We start from the raw sequence: 21,181 nt of genomic DNA, 5'->3' as shown, positions 1-21,181 counted from the left end.
TAAGATTAAGCATAATCCAAATCACGGTTGTTTTAGGCTACCAAATATTTCACAAAGATTAAAAATCACATCTAGTCATATTAATTTAATGCCATTCTAATATTTCACTAAGAGAAACAAATTACCATGAGCCATCAGGTAGTTGTATGCTCTCGATGAATTTAACTGCCTTTACAATACATGCTTCAATTTCTTTCCTCCTATGTCCTGGATATAATTTCAAGAATGATTTAAGGCCTTCAATTGCTGCTGATGTGCATTCCACGTACCTGCATTTTTTTATGATTATATAATATGTCATAAGATCTTTTGTGCCACTATTTTATTTGTTTTCGACAGAAAACAAAGTATTTTTGTATCTTACTGATAATCAATAATGATGTCTCCAAATGTTTCCGCTGGATTGATCATCTGGGATTGAAAAGTGTGTCAGATCCTCTCAAAAAAGTTACTTAACCACATTTAATTAACGTACTCTAAATATCCATTGAAAAGGACAGAATTGCTTCATCACCTCCAACCAGGCATAGGATCTTGTGAGTTCATACGATGCAAATCCTCCAGTACTGTTCTGTTGTGTCAAAGAGTAAAGTTATTGGAAACTTATAAAACGCACGCATGGAAGCATGACTCTACAACGTTGATAATGTTTTCTTGTCAGACTTATATTGTCAGGCATATATTTATAATGAGTGAATCTCGACTATACATTAAGACAAGAATCAACTTGATCAATGATCCCATGATTATACTTAATCAAATCAACTTCTAATGAATTATATATAAATACTAATTAAAAGTAGTTTTTACCTGTAGGGATAATATCACATTAACAGCATCATATAGTTGATCCGCTTGTATGGCTTCTCCCACAATTTCAGACGGCATAAGTGATAGTAAGAGTGCCGCCTGTAATTAGTTGGTGTAAGTTTTTCAAAGTTGTTTAAGCTACAAACTAACAAAATATTAGGTGACAATCATAAGGGATCAGCAAATAACTTAGCTTGCATTATATATTGCCGTGTTCATATTTTATATACAAATCAACTGTTTGTTCCTTAGATATAGTCAGTTGAGATGGTATAAATAGCTTTATTCTTACATCAATTAATGTTATGTTTATACATATAGAACATCAAGGGATGTTCAAATAAGCTTATTGAGGGACACTTTCGTAGAGCTTATTCTATATTATATTTCCGAACCATTTATTTTCCAAGTATTCTCTCAAAGATCGTCTTTGCAAGAAATCACTTGAATCCGAAAACCATTTAACCAGCAAATACGTTTAACCAGCTCCTAATGCACATCATATGTTGCATTATGTGGTTTCTCCAATATTATTTTATGCCAACTCCAAACCCTCAAGTATATTACCTTCAAACCTTCTGCCGTACAATCTGAGACAGGCCAACCATTATCTGGAGTAGAGAAGGGCCATCCACCCTTCGAAATGTGGCGGTACCAATAACTAAGATTGCCAGAGCTGTTTGCCTTAACCTTAATTCAAGCACCAAAACCCAGTTGATTATAGTTAAATAGGGATGTCATATCTTAATTATATTATATTATGTTTTGGTAGTGATTAATTAAGTTTGAGGTTAAATACTTGTGTGTTTTTTATGAAATTGTGTGCCTTCTCAAGCACAAAACCAGATTCATTGACAAGGTTGGTTGCAAGGATTGCTTGCACAGCCAAAGCAACATCCCAAAACTGAGATCCATTATATCCCTACATGTCATCAAAATAATGTTTAATTAGTCTCACATCCTTTAAATATAATTATGTAATCATTAAACAATATTAATTATTCATTTGAGGACCTGCATTTTCATTCCATCTTCTGCAACCCAAAGATAATCTTTGATTCTTGAAAGATGGTTCCTGTATGCTTTTGAATTTGGATCCTCCACCCAACAACAAATCATGTTTAGTACCTGTTGATCATGAAGAAAAAACACACTTGGTCCGGTAATTAATCTCCAAAATAACCCAAAATAAATTGATAGAGTATGCTTTCTTTCTTGCATATTTTATCTTCTTTTTTTCTTTTTTAAGCAAACCTTATTGACAGGTCCAATGCAAATATACTGAGTCTTTTCATCCTCATAGTGTATGTGGTGCATTACAGTGCGGAGAGCCTTTTGCCTTAGCCTTGAGAATGGCCATTTCATGAGAAGAGGCTCCCCAACCTTTTGAAGACTCCCCCACAAGATGTCCTGCAAAATGGGATGTGGATAATACAAGTCCTCCTGCATGCAAAATTATTTAGAAGAGGAAGATTGTTTTAGTTTATCTTTGTTAAGTTTTTAGTTTATCTTTGTTAAGTTTCTTTGGTTATATTGGATTTAGATTGTTAACAGAAAAAGGAAAAACAAGCTTCAATGGAACTCAAATTGTGATTTCAAATCGATTTGGATCGGATCATTAGATTCTAAAACATATACAGCTTAAAATACCAATGTTGAAATGTCATAATTTGATTGATTTCAACTGATAAATTAAAGGTTGGGATTAGATTATTGGTGCAACTAAACCCATAAAAGAAGTTTAATTAGGAGTTGAGCTATCAAACCCTAATCGAACCTAATTAACAAACTACTAGTACAAGGAAAATGGGAGGCCCAAATCTATGATCTAATTAGAATTATCAAGAATATCTCTAGACCTAGCCTAATAACACCACCACACTTTTCCTTTTTCCTTTATGTTTTCCATTCTTACGTCAAAACTTCAAATTAGGTCGTACATCTTTGTCTACTGTTTTTAATGTCATTTGAACCAAAGTTTATGAACTAACCACAACCACGCACTTTTTAAATTATATTTACTTTAAAATTTTAAATTATTATTGGTATATGTCTTATATTTTAAACGTACATGATTATGAAAAACATGATCATGTCATGAGATCAGATTCGATTAATAAACTAGGAAGAATAAAGTCAGAATTCTTACGACTCCATCTGATATTTGAGTGGGCCTCACAACCTTCCACCAAATTTGACTTGCCCGTTGTCAGTTGACTCTTTCTTTTTTACATATTTGTAGTTTAATCTTTTTATTTTTCTGGTAAGTGTATTTTTAGTCCTTTGACCTGCACTGCTTTGCACTTCATTGGTTACTTGAATTGCAGCATCCCCAAGACTCCATCATGCTTTCAAATACATATAATAATATGTGATGCCGTCCTAATCTGGTTTTCCATTTTTCTTAATTAATTAAAAATAAAAAATAAAAATCGAGTGCTCATAACAGTCGAGAGAGATGTATTTTGAAAAAACGTCTAGATATATTAGATCCCGCAAGGGATGTGATGAAATATTACTATAAAGAGGAAAAAAAAAAGGTAGGATGTGGAAAAGACAAATAAAGCATTAAATTACTAAATTATCTTTATATAGTATAGAACTTAGGCTTTATGTTTTTTTAGAATTTTTCCTATTGAGAGGGACGATAACATACTAAACTCACACACACACTACACAGATGTTATAGAACTCGAACCCATGATCTTTTCGGAGAAAGAGAGCATATTTGCTCCAAACCATTACACTAGTGGGTCCTTTGCAACTTAAGCTCTATTGAGATGGACGTTAAAGGATTGGATTTGACAACAAAGTTAAATTTACTAAAGAAAACTAGATATATATTGTATGTATTTGAAATAATTAGATGTAGAACATTTGAATTATTTAGATTGAAGTGACTATATGCAATAAGTCATTTGAAATCCATTTTGTTTTTGTTTTTTTTTTAAATTCAAATCTTGACAGACATATAAACTATGGTAATATAAACATCCAATTTAACCTTACATCTAAATTCCTAAATTTGAAATCACTTGATCCAAATGGACCCTTATATAATATAACTGGTAAGGGTCTTTATTTGCTTAAGTTTGATTCAAAAAGAAATTTTCTAAAATAATATTTGTGCAGTTAATATTATATGTATAAGATGTTATTTTATTTATTTCTTTAAATTAATAAGAACTAAAAGGCTAGAAAGAATACGTAGGCACCTTAGCGCATAGATTTCTTGCTTGGTCCCAATCAATCAGGTGATAAGGAAAGGTATAAAGCTCTCTCCTGAGTGATAAAACAAGGCCGTTGATGGGACCCACAAATCTCTTCCCATATAAATATGACATGGGCAGATAAACCATCCTGCAGTGACACCACATTCGACCTGCACCATCATCATGCATAATTAATTCATTAATCCATTTCATGATTGACTTTTAATTTCTTAAGCTTTTTGTCTGTATTCTGTAGCTATAATTAATTAGCAGATTCTTCGTTAATTTTCTCCGATCACATGCATTCATAGATAATATTCTTGCATATTATACACGTTAAACAAAGAAGAAGAAAACAGAAGAAAAAACAAAAGTCTTTTTTATAAGAATTTATTATAGTTTAAATAGTTCAAAACGTTTATTTATGCATTCGAATTCTTGTATTCGATTTCTTCTCGATCTTTAGTGTAAAAGAAAATTAGAAAGCTTTTAATATGTATGCACACACCTGGGTGTATTGGGAGAGAGTAAGGTAAAAGCCACAACTCCGGTGGCAGTGGATTGTTTCCACTCCATTCGTAGACACCAAGGACCTGCCAATTTCATTTCCAAATTAAGCTACAGTTAAAACCGTGCAAGATGATGAGCATTAACATATGGCGGCAAAACAATCAAAAAAATTTATCAATCCATGAACAAATAAACTTGTATTTTTGTTTTGGCTAATTTCATAAGGACCACAGTAATTGGTGGAGGGCAATGGCAGCTTAATTTGTTAATAAAAGTGTGCTTACTGAAAGCCACATCTTTCCCCATGATGGAATGAAGGTAACCCCACCACGATCAAGAATCCATTTTCGTGCCCTATCCATGTCGCCATCACCACCGTCCATTTCCTCTCCAAGCAATCTCAAAGTGACATAGGACAGAGCTGTACAGAACATTGTGCTGGGGCCTTCTATATGCAATCCCCAACCTCCATCCATATTCTGCAATTCATTACAATTAGGTTGCACCCAAAAAAAAAAAAAAAACATTAGTAGTAATACACTTGTAGTAGTCAACGAGTCAGTGATCTCAAGTTCGGACTCCTATAACACTTTAAGAGCATACTGCGTATGAGAAAACTCTATTTCCAAAAGATAACCATAAATATTAAAATGGATTGTGGGTATTCATACTTCCATTCAAAGACAGAAGAATTAGGTGTTTTTGGTAAATTGGTTATGTCAGTCAACCCATATCCAATGGATTTGTTAGTTCATATATATAATTTATTTAATTACACCTAGAAGATAATTTGATTGGTTCCAAATAAATGGCCAAAGTCAGCCTAGTATTAAACACATCAATTACTACTTTTTGTGGTCGGTCATGTCATCAACTGTTAATTAATCTCATTAAAAATCATTTCAAATGACAGGTAGCATTCGGAAAATTAAGAAATTGATATACCTGATGGTTGTACAGATAACGGCAGATCTCCTGTTGATGCTCATGCGGCAAGATTGCATGAAGGGCCCCTGTTACAGATAAGCCAATAACCTAGGACAAAATCCCATCGCTTAAATTAATTTGTGCGATATAAGGGTAAGACATCTTGTATTATTGCTATCCCACACTAACACGGAATGTCACTATGACGGTATTCTAAATCGATCACTACAATATATAATAAGACCAATTGACAACAACAATAGATGATAGTATGTAGCATATAGTTGTGGATGGTTTTATCAATCACCACAATACTCTCAACCTTAACTATTAATAACTGAATGAAGTTTTTCTTTAACAAGAGACTTAGTTCAATTGGTTAAAAGTAGTTATTACTGCATCCGAGGTCTAGTGTTTCCCAATATCTAAATATAATGTTAGATATATATATATATATATATATATATGCAAACTAACATTATATTTTCTCCTTTCGTTTTTTATTTTAATTTTTGAATTGTGTTTCTCTCGGGTACTTGTGGACCGCAAAGGGATTCCCTAAACCCTAAATTTCTTGTTCGATTTCCATGTTTTGTGGGATTCCTTATGGACAATGAAGAAGGACTGAGAGAAGGGGGATATACGGTATATTGGCCAGCTAGGTATTTACGCAGTGTATTATTGTAGCACCAAAAAGGGAACAAAAACAAATAACAGAGAAGAGGTATAAAGAGACAGGCAAAAAGTTCTCAGATTATAAATAAATAAATAAAAATATAAAGAATTAAGGAAAAGAGAGGTGGAAAATAGGACCATCAATAATGAAGGGAGCCAGCTTGATTTTAATGTAAAGTTGTTTTCTATACAATTGTATATTATTAATTGTAGGACACTGTATATATAAACAAACATTTGATGGGGATTAATGTATATAAATCATAAACAAAACCAACAAATATGACTACGACATAGAATTCATCCATTATACATATATATCTTGAAACCAAGAGAAAGGGAGGGGAAGTGGGGAGAAGAGGGAAAGGGGGACCATTGCATTGGACCATTGTTACAGCAATGAAAAGTTTTTATTAAAGGGAGAAAAGAAAGTCTTGCTTATTGATTTGAACTCGTAAGTTCGAATAGACTAAAAAAAAATCCATTTAATGGATACTTTCATTATCATCGTACATTTATTATCATATTATATGAAGAAAATGACTATGACATTAAATGTATCGACAGTCCGTTTGAACGACTAAAACAGGGAAAAAGGGGGACCATATATGTGATGAAAAGGAATTATACAATATATTATGTTTGAATGAATGTTCCATGAAATTACAGAGGCATTATACATTAGTGTTTAATATTATAAGGAACTTTATCGCTTGAACTTTCATAAATTTAGGATGACTAGCTAATGGCATTATCCCTTCAACTTTCATAACTTTATCCCTCGATCGAGAGCCTAAATACGTGCTTACGTAACTTGAGATATATATCTTTAAGCAAAGCTCTAAAATGCTAGAGTTAATTCACGCAGAAAATTTTAGCAAATCCTTCAAAATTAAACATATATTCCTATAAATTTAAATGTGAGGCTGCAGAGTTTTGGATCTTTCTTCGGGGAAGCTTACCGAAATATTATTTTTTTGAAGTAATGTTAGAGTGGATGCATCTTTAGATTATTTGTTTATGTATTCGGACTAACTTATTACATTAATTATTATGATCAATTAGTAATTTACACATGGTACTTCTCATGTGTCCCGTCATGTAGTATTAATTTTTATTATTTTATTTGACTTTAAAAGTTTAGAACAACGTGAATGGTTTTGCATGAGTAGTTAGTTTTTCACCTCCTTTATATGGTTGGTAAGGTTTTTGAAACAAAAAATGAAAGAGAATATATGGTAATTAAGGTCAATGTGTATAACCCAACCTTAGCCTTATTATAGGACTGGAAATTATGGAAAGGTATTTGTATACACATAGTAACATATATAGGTTAAGTATTGAAATTAATTACAAGGTTGCATTTACCCTTGCACCTGAGATCCTAAGTTAGATTCCCCTACCCCAATTTTGTTTGTATAAAAAAAAATTATTGAAATTAAAATCTTACCAAGCCAGGTAGAAGAAACAAAGGTCCCCCATAGTCACCAGGCCAGAAACCATCCTCAGCCTGCAGAGTGGAGTAAAAGCTCAAGGCCCTTCTCAGTGTGATCCCCACTGTTTCCTCACTTATTTCTTCTTCATCACTTCTCGCTTTCACCTGAGCTGGTACTTGCTTCATTTCACATGCTTTCTCCTTTGCAAACTTTGTATTCAAATATATATATATATATATATATATATATATATATGCGCATACAATTAGTTAATTAACCCAAATTAATTAAAGTCATTTCATATATATCAGAAAAATGAAATATTTATGAGAGAAACCATGCACAGTGAGAGCTGCCTCACCTGAAGTCTCATTAAGAGATCAGAGCTATGTTTGGATTGAAAACGATTCTTGCGAAACTTGAGACGAGCTTTTTCCACTTGAGCTCTCTCTTCTGGTGTTCCAAGATTTGGATCAAACTCCCAATATTGTCTTCCAATGTGATTATTTACACTTGTAAGCCATGGATCTTTGCCTTCTGAAAGCTTCAGCCTCCACATTATTCTTTTACCTTCTAACAGACATGAAACAATAGTATTATTATAACATATAAGAATCTGATATCATATCTTATAGTAGGGAATGTGATTTGAGTGGAGATTACATAATTCATTACAAACCCACCCAAAAAAAAAAAAAAAAAACCCAAAGAAAATTATGTTCTATCTATCTAAGAAGAAATATATGGTGGCTAGCTAGGGTTTATAAGCATCAGATAACCTTCAGAGGAAAGTGTACAAGAAAGAGAGGGAAGGTTTCCTTAGCTATTCACTTACGATTTGGATTAGGAGAAAACTATATAACTTTAATGTGACACTGAATTTGTGAGCCACAGTGAGGGTCCTTATACATATTTTGCACATGACATGATTACCAAACTACCCCCCCATTAATTTGACCTTGGACTTTTATTGTTTTATTTTATTTTTAAATTTTTTGTCCTATGGCACTTGACATCTTAATATCCATCCCCACGAGAACCCAAATTTAATTAATTTGGGAAATATTATCTTGAATAATGCTAAACCCTAAAGAAAATACTGGTAGAATTAGACTTGTGTGTACTTCCCACATGAATTTTCAATCCAAGGACATCCATACATGTACTGTATATGTGTGTGTGTCATTGTGTGTATATATAAGGACCACATTGTTGAACATAATTTTTTTAATGAAGAAAAGAAATTAGGACCACATTGATCGTCATCGCCGCGATCATTTTAGTGTTTATCGAAAATATTGTATTGGTTATTAATATATTCATTTTTTTTTAAATTAAAGGTAATGCAAAGGACCCACTAGTGTAGTAGTTTGGAACAAATGCTCTTCTCAGGAAATGTCATGGTTCCAATCCTAGCATCCAAGTAGTGTGTGTGAGTTTAATATGTTATTGCCCTTCTCAATATATGAAAAGTCCTAAAAAAAAATTCATGAAAAGTTGGTGTTGTGTGGTTGTTGAGATTTGAAGAACTATTTGGACATATCCCCTTCCCTTCTAACTAGATCTTTTAAACAAAATATATTTGGCCAGAATCCTCTATTCCTTCCTAACTACAAATTAATATTAAACATATTATAGGAAATATATATATCACATCTTATGGCTGACAATTTTTCTTTGTGCACCTCACTTCAAAAGCTGGGTTTTTTTTTTTTCTTAATCAATCATAATGCATTAACTTATTTGTTCTTGTATGACCTCTCCATCCCTAGCTAGGAATAATTCTACCTCACATCCTTCTTTCAATTATGCCTTGGGATTATTTTGGTTTCATTTGAGCAACAAAAACACAAGTACTTAGAGTCATTCTACAGTGAGGGCTTTATATATATCCTTTAGGTAAGGTTTTATCTCTTAAACGTTGGATCAGGCTAACCAACTGGGCACCCATAACCTAGACCATAGTTCACAGTCTTCAATCCAACCCATGTCAGAAACTTGGTCGGTTCCATCCTGAACACAATTCAGACCCTTACTCTGTGTGGTGCAAGAACTCTATAGATAAGGCCCTCACTATTAAGAGATCTGACCTCATTTAAGAGATATGATATCTTGATCTGATCCAACAATTAAGAGAAATGACCTCATTTAGGGGCCTTAGATAAGCCCTCAATATAGAATGACTCATAGGTGGTGTTAATATTTGGGTTTTGGTAATGTCCTCATTGCTGAAGGTCGAGAATGGCTCATTCATGCTCTTAAGAAGGTTTTTCTCAAATCATAGTTGAAGGAGACTCAAATGTTAGCTTCTTATTGATTCTTTCTTGGACAAATCCTATGTTCTGTAGAGGACTTGTAATATTATTCGTCATATTCGTCAGCCAGCTACTTCTTTCCAACACATTCAATTTTATCACATGTTTTGTGAAGCTAACTTTTTGAACGACGCTAGACATAATTAATTAGGGCATTCTGATCGTGAAACTAATTTTATGGTGTCCACCAAAGGAACTATACTATATACTATACAAAATTATTGTGTAGCTACAATTGCACTCATACGTTCAACATATTCTAGAGGGCAGTACTACATAAAGTGCCATATGAGATATTTCTCTAGGCAGAATAACTGAGCAAGTAGTAATAATTATCAATTTAACAATATATAATAATGTATATATTAAAATAATTATGTATATATTAAAATACTTTGTTGTTATCCTATACTAAAATACTTTGTTTAATACATGTGTGTGGCTTTATACTTAGTTGAGGAAAATCTGCATTTTCCATTGGGTAATTAATCAAAAGTTCAAAACCTTTGTTGCATGGTGCATTGATTACCTTCAAACCTTCTGCACTACAATCCGAAACAAGCCAAGCCTGGTCTTGAGTGGAGAAGGGCCATCCACCCTTGGAAATTTGGCGATACCATTTCTCATTTTCAGTGCAATCTTCCCTAATCTTCAAACCGAAATCAAGCCGAAGTTAGAAAGTTATGAATGTGTAGTTGTAGCTATAGAAACTTAGAGTAAACATCTTTATTTACTTCACAAAGGTTGATTTTGGGTTTAGTACCTGTGTGTTCTTGATGAACTCATGAGCCTTCTTTAGCATTGAACCATATTCATCCTCGTAGGGTGAATATGGTGTTGACATTTAAAAGGTTTTTAAAAATTTAACGTTTTGATTTTTATATATTATTTTAATTCTTTAATTGCTTTCTTTTATTTATTATAGGAGTTACAATTGTTTAATTGTTTAATTTTTTATATTTATTTATTGTCTTAAATTTTGGGTTTAATGTGGTGGAGGTTACATGTTTTTGGATGCCTATAAAAGGCCACTCCTCTTTCACATTTGAAACACACTATTCGTAGGAATTTGATGGCTTAAGGTTCTTCTCTCAATGGCCGAAGCTCCCTCTTTATAGGACTCCTAGAAATCCTACCTATCTAAGGTATAATTACAATTATTATAAAAATAGGATTCCTACTAATCTAGGGTCTTCTTGATTTCTCCTAGTTTGACTTGGATAAGACTTGAACCATCTTGAACTAGGAACTTTGACAACACTCATTGTGACAAAAGGAATGATTTAGCTTCTTTACTTGATTTGTACGAAATCTTCATCTTCTTGCCCTTTTTTAGCTCAATTTCTCATATTTCCATAAATCCTTCACAAATCTCACAAAACATATTAAAACAAACAATTTAAATCAAGGATAACAATAAATAAATAGATAAAAGAGGTACAAATATATATATATATATATAATATATGCTTATCACACGCCACAATCTGACTTCTCTCTTCTCCTACTTTCATACTTTCTCTACTTTCGATTATTATTTTTGGGCAACGGTTTAGTGACTTGGAGACATTTATCCGACTATGAATGTACTCATAGTGGATCTTGAGCTTATGTATTGGGGGTCGTATCTTAGAGTCTTGTAGCATTTTATAGGCATCAAAGTTCCTAGTTCAAGATGCTTGACAAAGGGTTAATTTGGAGGCTCGGGAAAGGCGATAAGGTTAAGTTTTGGAGAGATAAATGGATTAGTGATGTGCCTCTGATGCAGACAGTGCATCTTGCTCCTGATCTCAATTTGAATTCTCTTGTTTCTGATTTTTTTGTGAATGGTTGATGGGATGTGGAGAATTTGAGGAGTGTTTTTCCTGAGGAATGGGTCCAAAAAGTTACTGGTTTTTCAGCTAATTTTCAGGGTTTATTGGAGGATTGTCATATCTGGAAACCTACTTCTAATGGGTTATTCTCTGTCAAGTCCGCTTACTGCTTGCTTTTTCAGGGGGTAGATTGGCTAAATCCTTGGTGGAGAGTTCTATGGAAGCTTCGAATCCCTCCTAAACTCCAAATTTTCGTTTGGTTGGTTTTTCAAGAGAAAATTCTCTCCAATGAGCAGTAAGTTCAAAGGCACTTACTGGGAATTGTGCCTGCAATTACTGTAAGTGGCCTATTAAATCTACTTTGCATATCTTAAGAGATACTTCTAGAGCTAGAAAGGTTTGGGATCTCTTTATGAATTCTACGCAAGCTTTGCCTTTTTTCCAAACTGATTTTCATCATTGGTTGTTAAGCAATTTGTATTCAAAGGCTCACTTTGCTCAGATTCCATGGAGAATTATGTTTGTTTTTATATGCTGGTATATTTGGAAATGGAGAAATGACTTTATTTCTGATTTGCCTTTTAACCTTAGAGATTTGATTTTTACTGCTGCAAAAGATTGGTTTCAGGCCATTATTGGTACTAATAGTGGAGCTAATAAGGTGCAAGTGTTGTTGGCTTGGGTCCCTCCTGAAATTGGTGTGGTCAAGTTAAATATAGATGGGTCTCGCAGGGGTAGTACTGGTGCCATTGGTGTTGGAGGGGTCCTAAGAGATCATTTGGGTCAATGGATTGGTGGCTTTGCTGTCAATTTAGGCCAGGGAGAAGTGCTTGAAGCTGAGTTGTGGGGCCTGTTTTTTGGGTTGAATTTGGTTGTTGAGAAAAAGTAGATGATATTGTTATTGAGATGGATTCTGATACTATTCTGCTTCTTATTCAGAGTAAGGTTTTGAATGCTTGTCATCCTAATGCTGGGTTGGTCAGCAGCTGTAAAAGGCTTATGAATCTGTTTCGAAGGATCAAGCTTCAACATATCTATATAGAGAGGAATGATGTAGTTGATGGGTTAGCTACTTGGAGTCACAATCTGGACTTGGGCTGTTATTATTTTGAGGAGAGTCCTGCCTGGCTTGGTTGTTTATTGCTTAATGATTCGTTGAGAGCTGTTAAGGCTCGTCTGATTAGTAGTAGTTAGTTGTTGTGTTGGTGTTTGGGGTTCCACCCCACCCCCCCCTTTTCTTCATAAAAAAAGAAAAAGAAATCAAATTGTGGTGTGTCAAATGTGAAGGAAGAGTGACTTTTTATAAGCATCCAAGGACATATAACCTCCACTACAATAAATGAGAAAATTAAGGTATTCAATATAAAAATAAAACCTGAAAATTAAATAACTCCCATAATAAATAAAAGAAAACAGTCAAAATATTAAAACAAAAAAGATTAAAATTTTTTGTGGTTAAAACCTAAATTTACTTTTTAAAAGCCATCAACAGTCAACATATGGTGCATGACAGTGCCGAGAGCCTTTTTGCCTTAGCTTGGAGAAGGGCCATCGCTTTAGAAGAAGCTCCCCAAACTTGTTAAGATACTCCCAGAACACGTCCTGCAACAGAGGATGAGGAAAATACAAGTCCTCCTGCAATGCAATTAATATGTTCTTCATTAAGATTAGACAATAATGAAAGGGCCCAAAAGTATTTGGGCCATTGCTTTATGGGTTTGTCAAGTTGAACACAAACCCACCATAGGGTCGTATTTGTAATATCTAGTTGTTAGAAATAAATGAAACTTAGAGTGAATTTCAATATGAACAAATGAAACTAATATACAATCAATAATAAACTATTTTAAATTAGATAGGGGAGGAGAATCAAACTCAGGTGCAAGAGACAGACTATTGTATTTTTTAAATATATAAAATGAAAATTGTTACTTTAGTATTAGTTGTTTAATAGTTTTTTTTGGATAGATTAGTTGTTTAATAGTTGAGCCTTGACTTTGAAGGATTGATCAATAATAAACTATTTTAAACTAGATAAGGGAGGACAATCGAACTCGGGTGCAAGAGGCAGACTATTGTAACTTTTATATATAAAATGAAAATTGTTACTCTATCATTAGTTGTTTAATAGTTGACACAAGTACAGTCAAACATTCTTGAAGTTGTAAGACTCGTAAAATAATTTATATAGAAAACGAAATCTAAAGCTCTTCTAATCAACATCAAGATTCTTGTTCTTGTTTTTTATTTTTATTTTTTAAGTTGTTATATTGAAAAATGTTCTTTTATTTCATTTTGATAATTGATATGCTATACTTATATTATCTGAAATTAAAAGGTTAACAACATGAAAATTACGTAAAAAAATTTATTTAAACCATTGTCTTTTACCTTGGCGCATTGACTTCTTCTAACTCGATTCTAATCAAGATGGTGGCATTCATGGGACCCACGTTTCTCTTTCTGAACAAAAACGACATCAGTAGGTATACCAAACGACAATGACACCACATTCGTCCTGCACTATCGACTTATTAGCAACACATCACGCTTTCTAATTTTAGTAATTTTATAAAATATTATTGTTATTTTCGTATCATCTCTGAAATATATATATATATATATATATATACACACACAAAAATTCTCCTATGCGAACATCTATTACAGTGCGGACGTTATGTATTTTCTATTACCCTCCCTACTTTCTTCTCAATTTACAATGACATCCGCACGATAATAATATGGGGACATCCGGATGAGAAAATAACTATATATATATAGAGTGCTGCTAAACAAACCATAAAATTAACTAAGTACACCCTATGATCTAAGTACACCCTAATATTTTAATCAAAATGTAAAATTAACTAAGTACACCCTAGTTAACTACCAAAAATACCCCTGGTACACCCTTATATACTCTATCACACAACAGCCTAACCAATCCTAAGCCAGATTTCTCTTTTTACATGAATACGTGCTCTATTTTTCGATTTTGGGTCTACAGTACTTTTGAGAGAAATTGGTAAAGACTAGATGAATGAAATTTTGTGTTGATTTGTCAAATTGCGTTGGCTCATCCAAAATTTCAATTGCAGATGGGAGCTGGTCGATTAAGAAGCCAACACTTCATAACATGAACAAGCAAGGTGAGCAAGATTGCTTCAGTTTTAACGTCACAATAACTGAAGGGGTCCTTTGTAGCAGTGTTTACCTAAATGGTGTACATATTGATGATGGTTGTCATGTCGACAGTTGAAACTAGTGTAACACCCCATGATACAACAAGTGGAATGCTAACCAAGATATCTGAATCCGATTCTGAAACTCGGAATCGATTTATAAATTGTAAATAGTTGAGGGCCTTGAGTGGAGAATTGAAAGGCAACCTTCCTGATAACTAACTTGAAACCGCAATCCAGTTTTCCAATAAATGAATTACAGAGAAGGGAGAGAGAGATGGAGACGGGGAACAATAAAACGAAAATAGAAAAGTTTTCTCCTAGCTAACAGAGGTGTCAAAAGTCTGCATTTGGATAACACCAATAAAGGCATTTGGAGAAGATGATCAACCCAGCAAGATCAGAAAACTGATTGTTAGACGTTAGAATAAAATTTTCAGATTCTACGATAAGCGGATGAAACTCATTGTTTATGTATGTACGGATAGAAATTACATTTGTATTATTGTTAACATATGGTCAATATGTTTTTTTTGGTCATTTTATATTAGGGTAAATTAGTAATTCAATTAATAGTTTGGTAGTATGGTGTGCTCAGTTAATTTTAGGGTTCATTTAACAGCATTCTATATATAATCTCCTTCTATTGAGGGATCCCTCAAATAAATTATATGAGGGATGCCTTTTAGGGTATCCTACAATTTTTTTTCCCCAATGATTCAAACAATCTATTTTTTAGGTCTTCATTCATAAAGCATCCTTACAAAAAATTAGACAAATCAAAAACCATTTAGACATCTAATTGTGTCCTACAAAATCAATGAACACGGTGTTTAAAAACAGTACTAAACTTTCAATAATTTAATTGAGTGGTCAAATGATATCGGATTCAAGTAATTTTTTGCATAGATGATCTTTGAATGAATATTTACAAAATAGACGGTTTAGATGAATGAAATACAATGTAAAGTGGCTTTACAAGGGTGTCCCTCAATCGAAACTCACTATATATATGTAATAACCCAAAACAAAAATCCTCATTTAATTATTAAATTATTTTGAAGAAAGACGATTTTGCCCTCACCTTATTTAATTGGGGAAAAAGTTGACTTTTTGACCGAGAAGGAATTTGACAATTCCACTTACACCTTGCGTAGAGCACGACGAAACGAGTCCGTAGACACGGAGTGGACTCGAATCAGAGTTGTAACGAAGAAAATACGGTCAAAATACCGTGAAGGGCAAAACAGTAATTTGGACAAAAATCATATTTTTATCTTTTCTCTCTCTCTTCTCCATCAGTTTCTCTCTCTCTCTCTCTCTCTCCGCTCCAGCCGCCGCCACCGACCACCTCGACCCATGGCGCCGGTACCAACGGGACTGCCTCGACCTCGCCGTCACATCCCGACCAATCTTCGCCCACGAGCCGACCGGAGCCGGCCGGAAAAAGGAGGAATCCAATCGGTTTTGGGATAAACTTCCAGCCTCTCGTTCTCCTTCAATTCTCATCCGATTTTGTCGAGTAAGGTATAGATTCTCACCTATTTTTCGTGATCTAGCTGATGGTTGGATAGGTTTTCATCAATTTTAGCCGTAGATTGCCCAGTTTGTGATTTGAAATTTGGCCGAGTTTCGACCTCCGTGATCGGCCATTTTCGGTCAGTTTTTGGGGTATGTCCAAGAACAAAAGTGGCTCCAAATGTGGTGTTATACCTAGGATAGGAGTTTGGAGCCTTGGTTTTGAGTTTTTCTGGCGAGACGTTATCGCTTTAGACACCCACTGCTGCCGGCGCGTGTGGCTGCGCGTGGCTGAGGGTAGTGCAGTGACCCTGTGTATTTTTGCGATCCTCGTGTTGTCACGAGCGCATAGGATTTCGCGGATCTCAATTTGGATTCCGTTTGAGCCCCGAACGGATTTTCCATATTGTGCGATTCCCGGGTTCATTACTGTCGAACCGTTGGATCGCACTCAATTTGAGATATGTTGTTCCACATGATTTCAGGACCGTGTAGGATTCAACGGATTGCGAATCGGAGTCCCGAATACTCTGAAATCGCGAACCCTGGGACTAGGGTTTGGGAATTATGCGTTTACACGATTGTGGTCAATCCGACCGTCCAATTCAGACCAAACTTGCAGGACATGGTTCCTTAAATGTGAGGAACTTAAAGGAACTCTCAGATTGGTAATTGGAGGTCGTGGACCCCACGGGGTTCCGTATCGACCAATATGGAAGTTTATCGCTTAATGAAGTTTCGGGTCCTTTCAGACGGTTTTAAACATCTGAAATGCCTAAGTGGGCAGAAAAATAACTTTAAAGCTAGTGCACGCACTTTAGAAGTCAAGGGTCAGGGTTTTACTTAAAAACTTATACCGAGCAGTTTTATTAATTAAATATTCATGATGGTTTACCAGGCACCCGGGACCAGGCAGGCCCGCATGAGAGACCCTCAGGAGGTCTAGCTAGCTCGGACCAGGAGTGAGTGGACTTTTCTTTTATAAATGATTTTATATAAATAAATTTCATTATTTGATCTTGAATAAGTTTTATTAATTGTGATTTTTCCTAGCATGCTTTGTGGAGTTAAATATCTTGATTATATGCTGCTTAGTTGATATGCTAAAGAGTTATAGAAAGCAGAATTTGAGATTATAACAGATAAAATAGCAGCATAGTTTCAGATTTAGCAAACTTCAGTTATTTATCAGATTTTTCAAAAATATTATATTTTAAACCACCGAGAGTACCCAGGTACAGTTATTACCCTCAGTTATGCCGATGTCTACGGACATCCAGTTTACCCTCAGTTTTGTCAATGCACTTGACATTTGCCTCATGAGTTTCGGGGACGCCCGGACCGTGAGTGCCAGGATTTGCGGCTCGGATTGACTTGGTGTCCCGAGACCTGCCAGGATTTGCGGCTCGGATTGACTTGGTGTCACCGAGACATGCCAGGTTGCGGATCAGGCTGACTATAGTCCCCTGAATCCTGCCAGTTTGCGGCTCGGGTTGACTTTGTGTCACCGAGACCTGCCAGCGGATCAGGCTGACTATAGTCCCTTGAATCCTGCCAGTTTGCAGCTCGGATAGACTTTGTGTTGCCGAGACCTACCAGGGGAATTGACGAAATTACAGGGGTACATCCGAGTGGTAGTTTTAATTGATTGCAGAGCTTTTATGCAAGGTTTGAGTACATTGCTTTTATGCAAGTTTGATTACAGTGTTTTTATGCAAGTTTTGATTTCAGTGCTTTCATGCAAGTTTTATTGATCTTGAATACGATTTTATATATTTATATAAATACGTAAATGCGTTGATTTCAATATGCTTCAGAGGTAGTTTAGATATTCAGTTTTTCTCAACTATATTTTTACAATGGGGGTTAGTATATTCTCAGGATATTTTATGAACCTTTATTTTTGTCCACTCACATTTTCAAATGTTTTGCGCCCCCAGGCTGTAGCGTGCACAGGAAATCCACCACCGGGCCATCTTGCCTTCCGCGCCTCATTGTTACAAAAAGTGTTGGTTTGTAAAAAGATTCACTTCTCTGTAAACCATTAGAATTGCTCTGATATATTGCCTTAGAGTGAGATTGGAACTTTTGGCATGTATATTGAAGTGCTGGCAGTTGGTTGTGTGGATATTTTGCTCGTTCTGGCAGGTGAAAATTTTGGGATTAAGCAAATTACAGGGGAGACTCTGCCGAATTTTTGACAGGAGTCAAGGTTGAAATTTCAATTAGAAGGGCAATTAGGTCAATTGTGCCCGACATTCGCCAAGTGTCGGTCACACACAAGGTTCGACACGAATTCCAAAGTGGAATTTGGTTCGGATCCTGTCAATATATATATATATATATATATTTATTGCTATAAGATGAAACATCACACAATGTCAATCTTTAAAGTTACTCAACGATAAAGAGAAGGTGAAGGGATATTTCAACAATTCGACTCCTTCCAATGTAACAAAAAAGAAGAAACAATGATTAAAACAAAAAACAAAAAGTGATGCGGGAGGATGCTACAAGTGTTTTTTTTCTTCTTTCAAATATAAAAGAACCAATGGAAAATATTTGAGTGTTATTGACGAAAAAGGAAGAAGAATGTAGAATGTATAGTGATTAGACTATAGACTCTGATTCAATGTGAGTCCCATTACAGTTGAATTCCGAATCTTTTTGGCCACGTGTCAATTATTTCAGAATAAAATAATTAAGTGGGTCGAGCGGACTGGATAATAAAGACGTCATTCTTTAGTGATGTGTGTATGGCGTGCCAGTACCGTGGCCAAAAATTGTCGTGGGTACGAGTTGAGTGATGGGTGTGCTATTGATCTTGACTTCTTGTCGAGCGATTGTGGCCGATAAAGCAACAAATTCTTAGCTATAAGGTTCTAGGCTTCGACTACAAGACTTTTAGAATGAGCGTGTGGTTTGATAGTGTCACTGAGCTCGGTAGCTCAGCGGGTTGGGATAGCTCGAGAAATGCGGATATCCAAAGGTATCTAGATGGATTAGATGGTGCTCAAGAATTAGCTTTGAAAATGATAAACAAAGAAACTCTTGTCGATATATAAAATGAACGATCGAAGTGGGGATTGCCCACAAACTTAGAACGGGTTTTGAGATTTTGTAACGAGAGTTACCCTAAATCCTAAAGCCTAAAGCCTAAAGAAAAACATTGAAAACTAGGAATTACATGATAAAAATATAAAAAGGATTTTTTACGCGTTGAGGGGCTTTTGAGTTGATTGGTGTTGGAGCCTTGTTCCTTTTACTTCTACTTATAGACTTCACATCTTTCTTGGCCGAATTGGCAATCTTGGCCGAGCTTTTGATATGCGTCCAATAAGTTTTATGGCTTTCCTTGTACGCTTTCACTTGTGATTGGTCAAAAGGATGATCTTCGGCAGCATTCTAACAATTTGAGTGGTGGAAAAGATGAACCTCGGCTGCCTTGGGCGGTGCTGTTTTAACTTCATCGTTGATTGATCATCCATTCAACCAAAACAACAGAGACCAAAGACAAGAGTTTGAATCACATTCAACCAAAATATGTCGAAACCCTTCATCCTAAGCAAGAGAAAGGCCCTCATGAAATAAATAAATAAATAATATTTATAATAAAAAAAACAAGAGAAAGGCCCTTATATATAGACCCCATAATTCAGCTCCCAAGCCAGCCAACACCTACATATATAGTAAGAAAAACCTTTTATCCAAGGACCATCAAATCTTCTCAAGAGGCCCCCCAGCACTAATATGGTTTAAATGCTGTTTGCAACTACGTACCATCCACATTTAAATTCGTACCAAACAAAAGGAGGAGTGGACCAATGCCTAGGAGCTTCGAGAGACAAGCTTTTATAGCTTCAAACCACTCTTTGGCTGGCAGCCAGTGGCAACTAATCAAATGAGGTTGTCCTTCAAATACAATTTCCTTTCATCTCATATTTCATACCAAATGGTCCCTTCGAGAATGTTTTTGTAGTAACAATATTAATCTAAAAGTTGTACTTTAGAAGATAAGCACATCCCTCTAGTCTTGATGTCGGAAGTTGATTGCAAAGTTTGCATATGAAGGTGATGATTATGGTAGTGTAGACAAGGATTTGGAGGTTGGAGGTTGGAGATGTTGATGATTGCATTAAATGTGAAGGAGTGTGGATGCCTTGTTGCTTGTGTAGTTGTCATTGTCACGGACTTGATGAGCCGTGCTTTATTTTTTATGCATCTCTCGTCACGTGATTGATTACATCATATACGCTACTATTCTTGTTGATATGGATTCTTGGCCTCTATATGTTTGCGATTTTCTTTTCCAAGACATCATAATTCTATTGAGGTTGTGATCCTAAAAACTTCGGGTACCAAACTTTGTGTCATGTAAATAACATACTGGTTTTTAACACGGTATAATATATGGATCCATATTTTTGTAATATTGACACTTGCAAACATGTGTTCATGTATCTACACCTATAAGGCCATCTTCACTTATAGGGCTAAATGTAGTCCAGAGCTATAAATTTAGCCCTCCAAAATATTAATTTTTTAAAGAATAGTGTAGGGTTAAATTTTTCTATCTCCAGATATGCATGACTATATTTTAGTGTACTTCATATTTTATTATTTTGAGAAAAACTATGGTACAACACTCATACATTCCACAACTATGTATTGTTTAATTTAATTAAACTACTATTTAGAGACAATATTCCATATATGACATGTGTACGTTTTATATATATTTTTAAACAAAATGAATTTAAAACATTTAAAAAGGTTTTA

At 34.8% G+C, this 21,181-nt stretch overlaps 1 protein-coding gene across 1 annotated transcript; it reads right to left on the bottom strand.

The window, feature by feature from the left end:
- Positions 1-121: 121 nt before the first annotated feature.
- Positions 122-8,129, bottom strand: LOC117628265 (cycloartenol synthase-like). The gene is made up of 14 exons (XM_034360686.1): positions 7,932-8,129; positions 7,585-7,779; positions 5,478-5,567; positions 4,817-5,011; positions 4,531-4,615; positions 4,026-4,192; positions 2,065-2,253; positions 1,825-1,938; positions 1,610-1,732; positions 1,378-1,500; positions 811-909; positions 515-571; positions 365-411; positions 122-269 (listed from the first exon to the last, which is right to left on the bottom strand). Exons 1-14 carry the CDS (start codon positions 8,127-8,129, stop codon positions 122-124), a joined length of 1,830 nt encoding a protein of 609 aa, XP_034216577.1.
- Between the last annotated feature and the right edge of the window lie 13,052 nt (positions 8,130-21,181).

Source organism: Prunus dulcis, chromosome 1 (assembly GCF_902201215.1).
Source record: "Prunus dulcis chromosome 1, ALMONDv2, whole genome shotgun sequence".
Taxonomy (NCBI): Eukaryota; Viridiplantae; Streptophyta; class Magnoliopsida; order Rosales; family Rosaceae; genus Prunus; species Prunus dulcis.
Note: the sequence above shows the minus strand (reverse complement) of the source record. Positions and strands in the feature narration are given on the sequence as shown.

Coding starts and splice junctions, on each gene's coding strand:
- LOC117628265 (XM_034360686.1), bottom strand. CDS start 8,129: ATGTGGAGGCTGAAGCTTTCAGAAGGCAAAGATCCATGGCTTACAAGT. Junction 1,939..2,064: donor GCATTGGACCTGTCAATAAG/GTTTGCTTAAAA, acceptor CATGATCAACAG/GTACTAAACATGATTTGTTG. Junction 1,733..1,824: donor AAGATGGAATGAAAATGCAG/GTCCTCAAATGA, acceptor GATGACATGTAG/GGATATAATGGATCTCAGTT.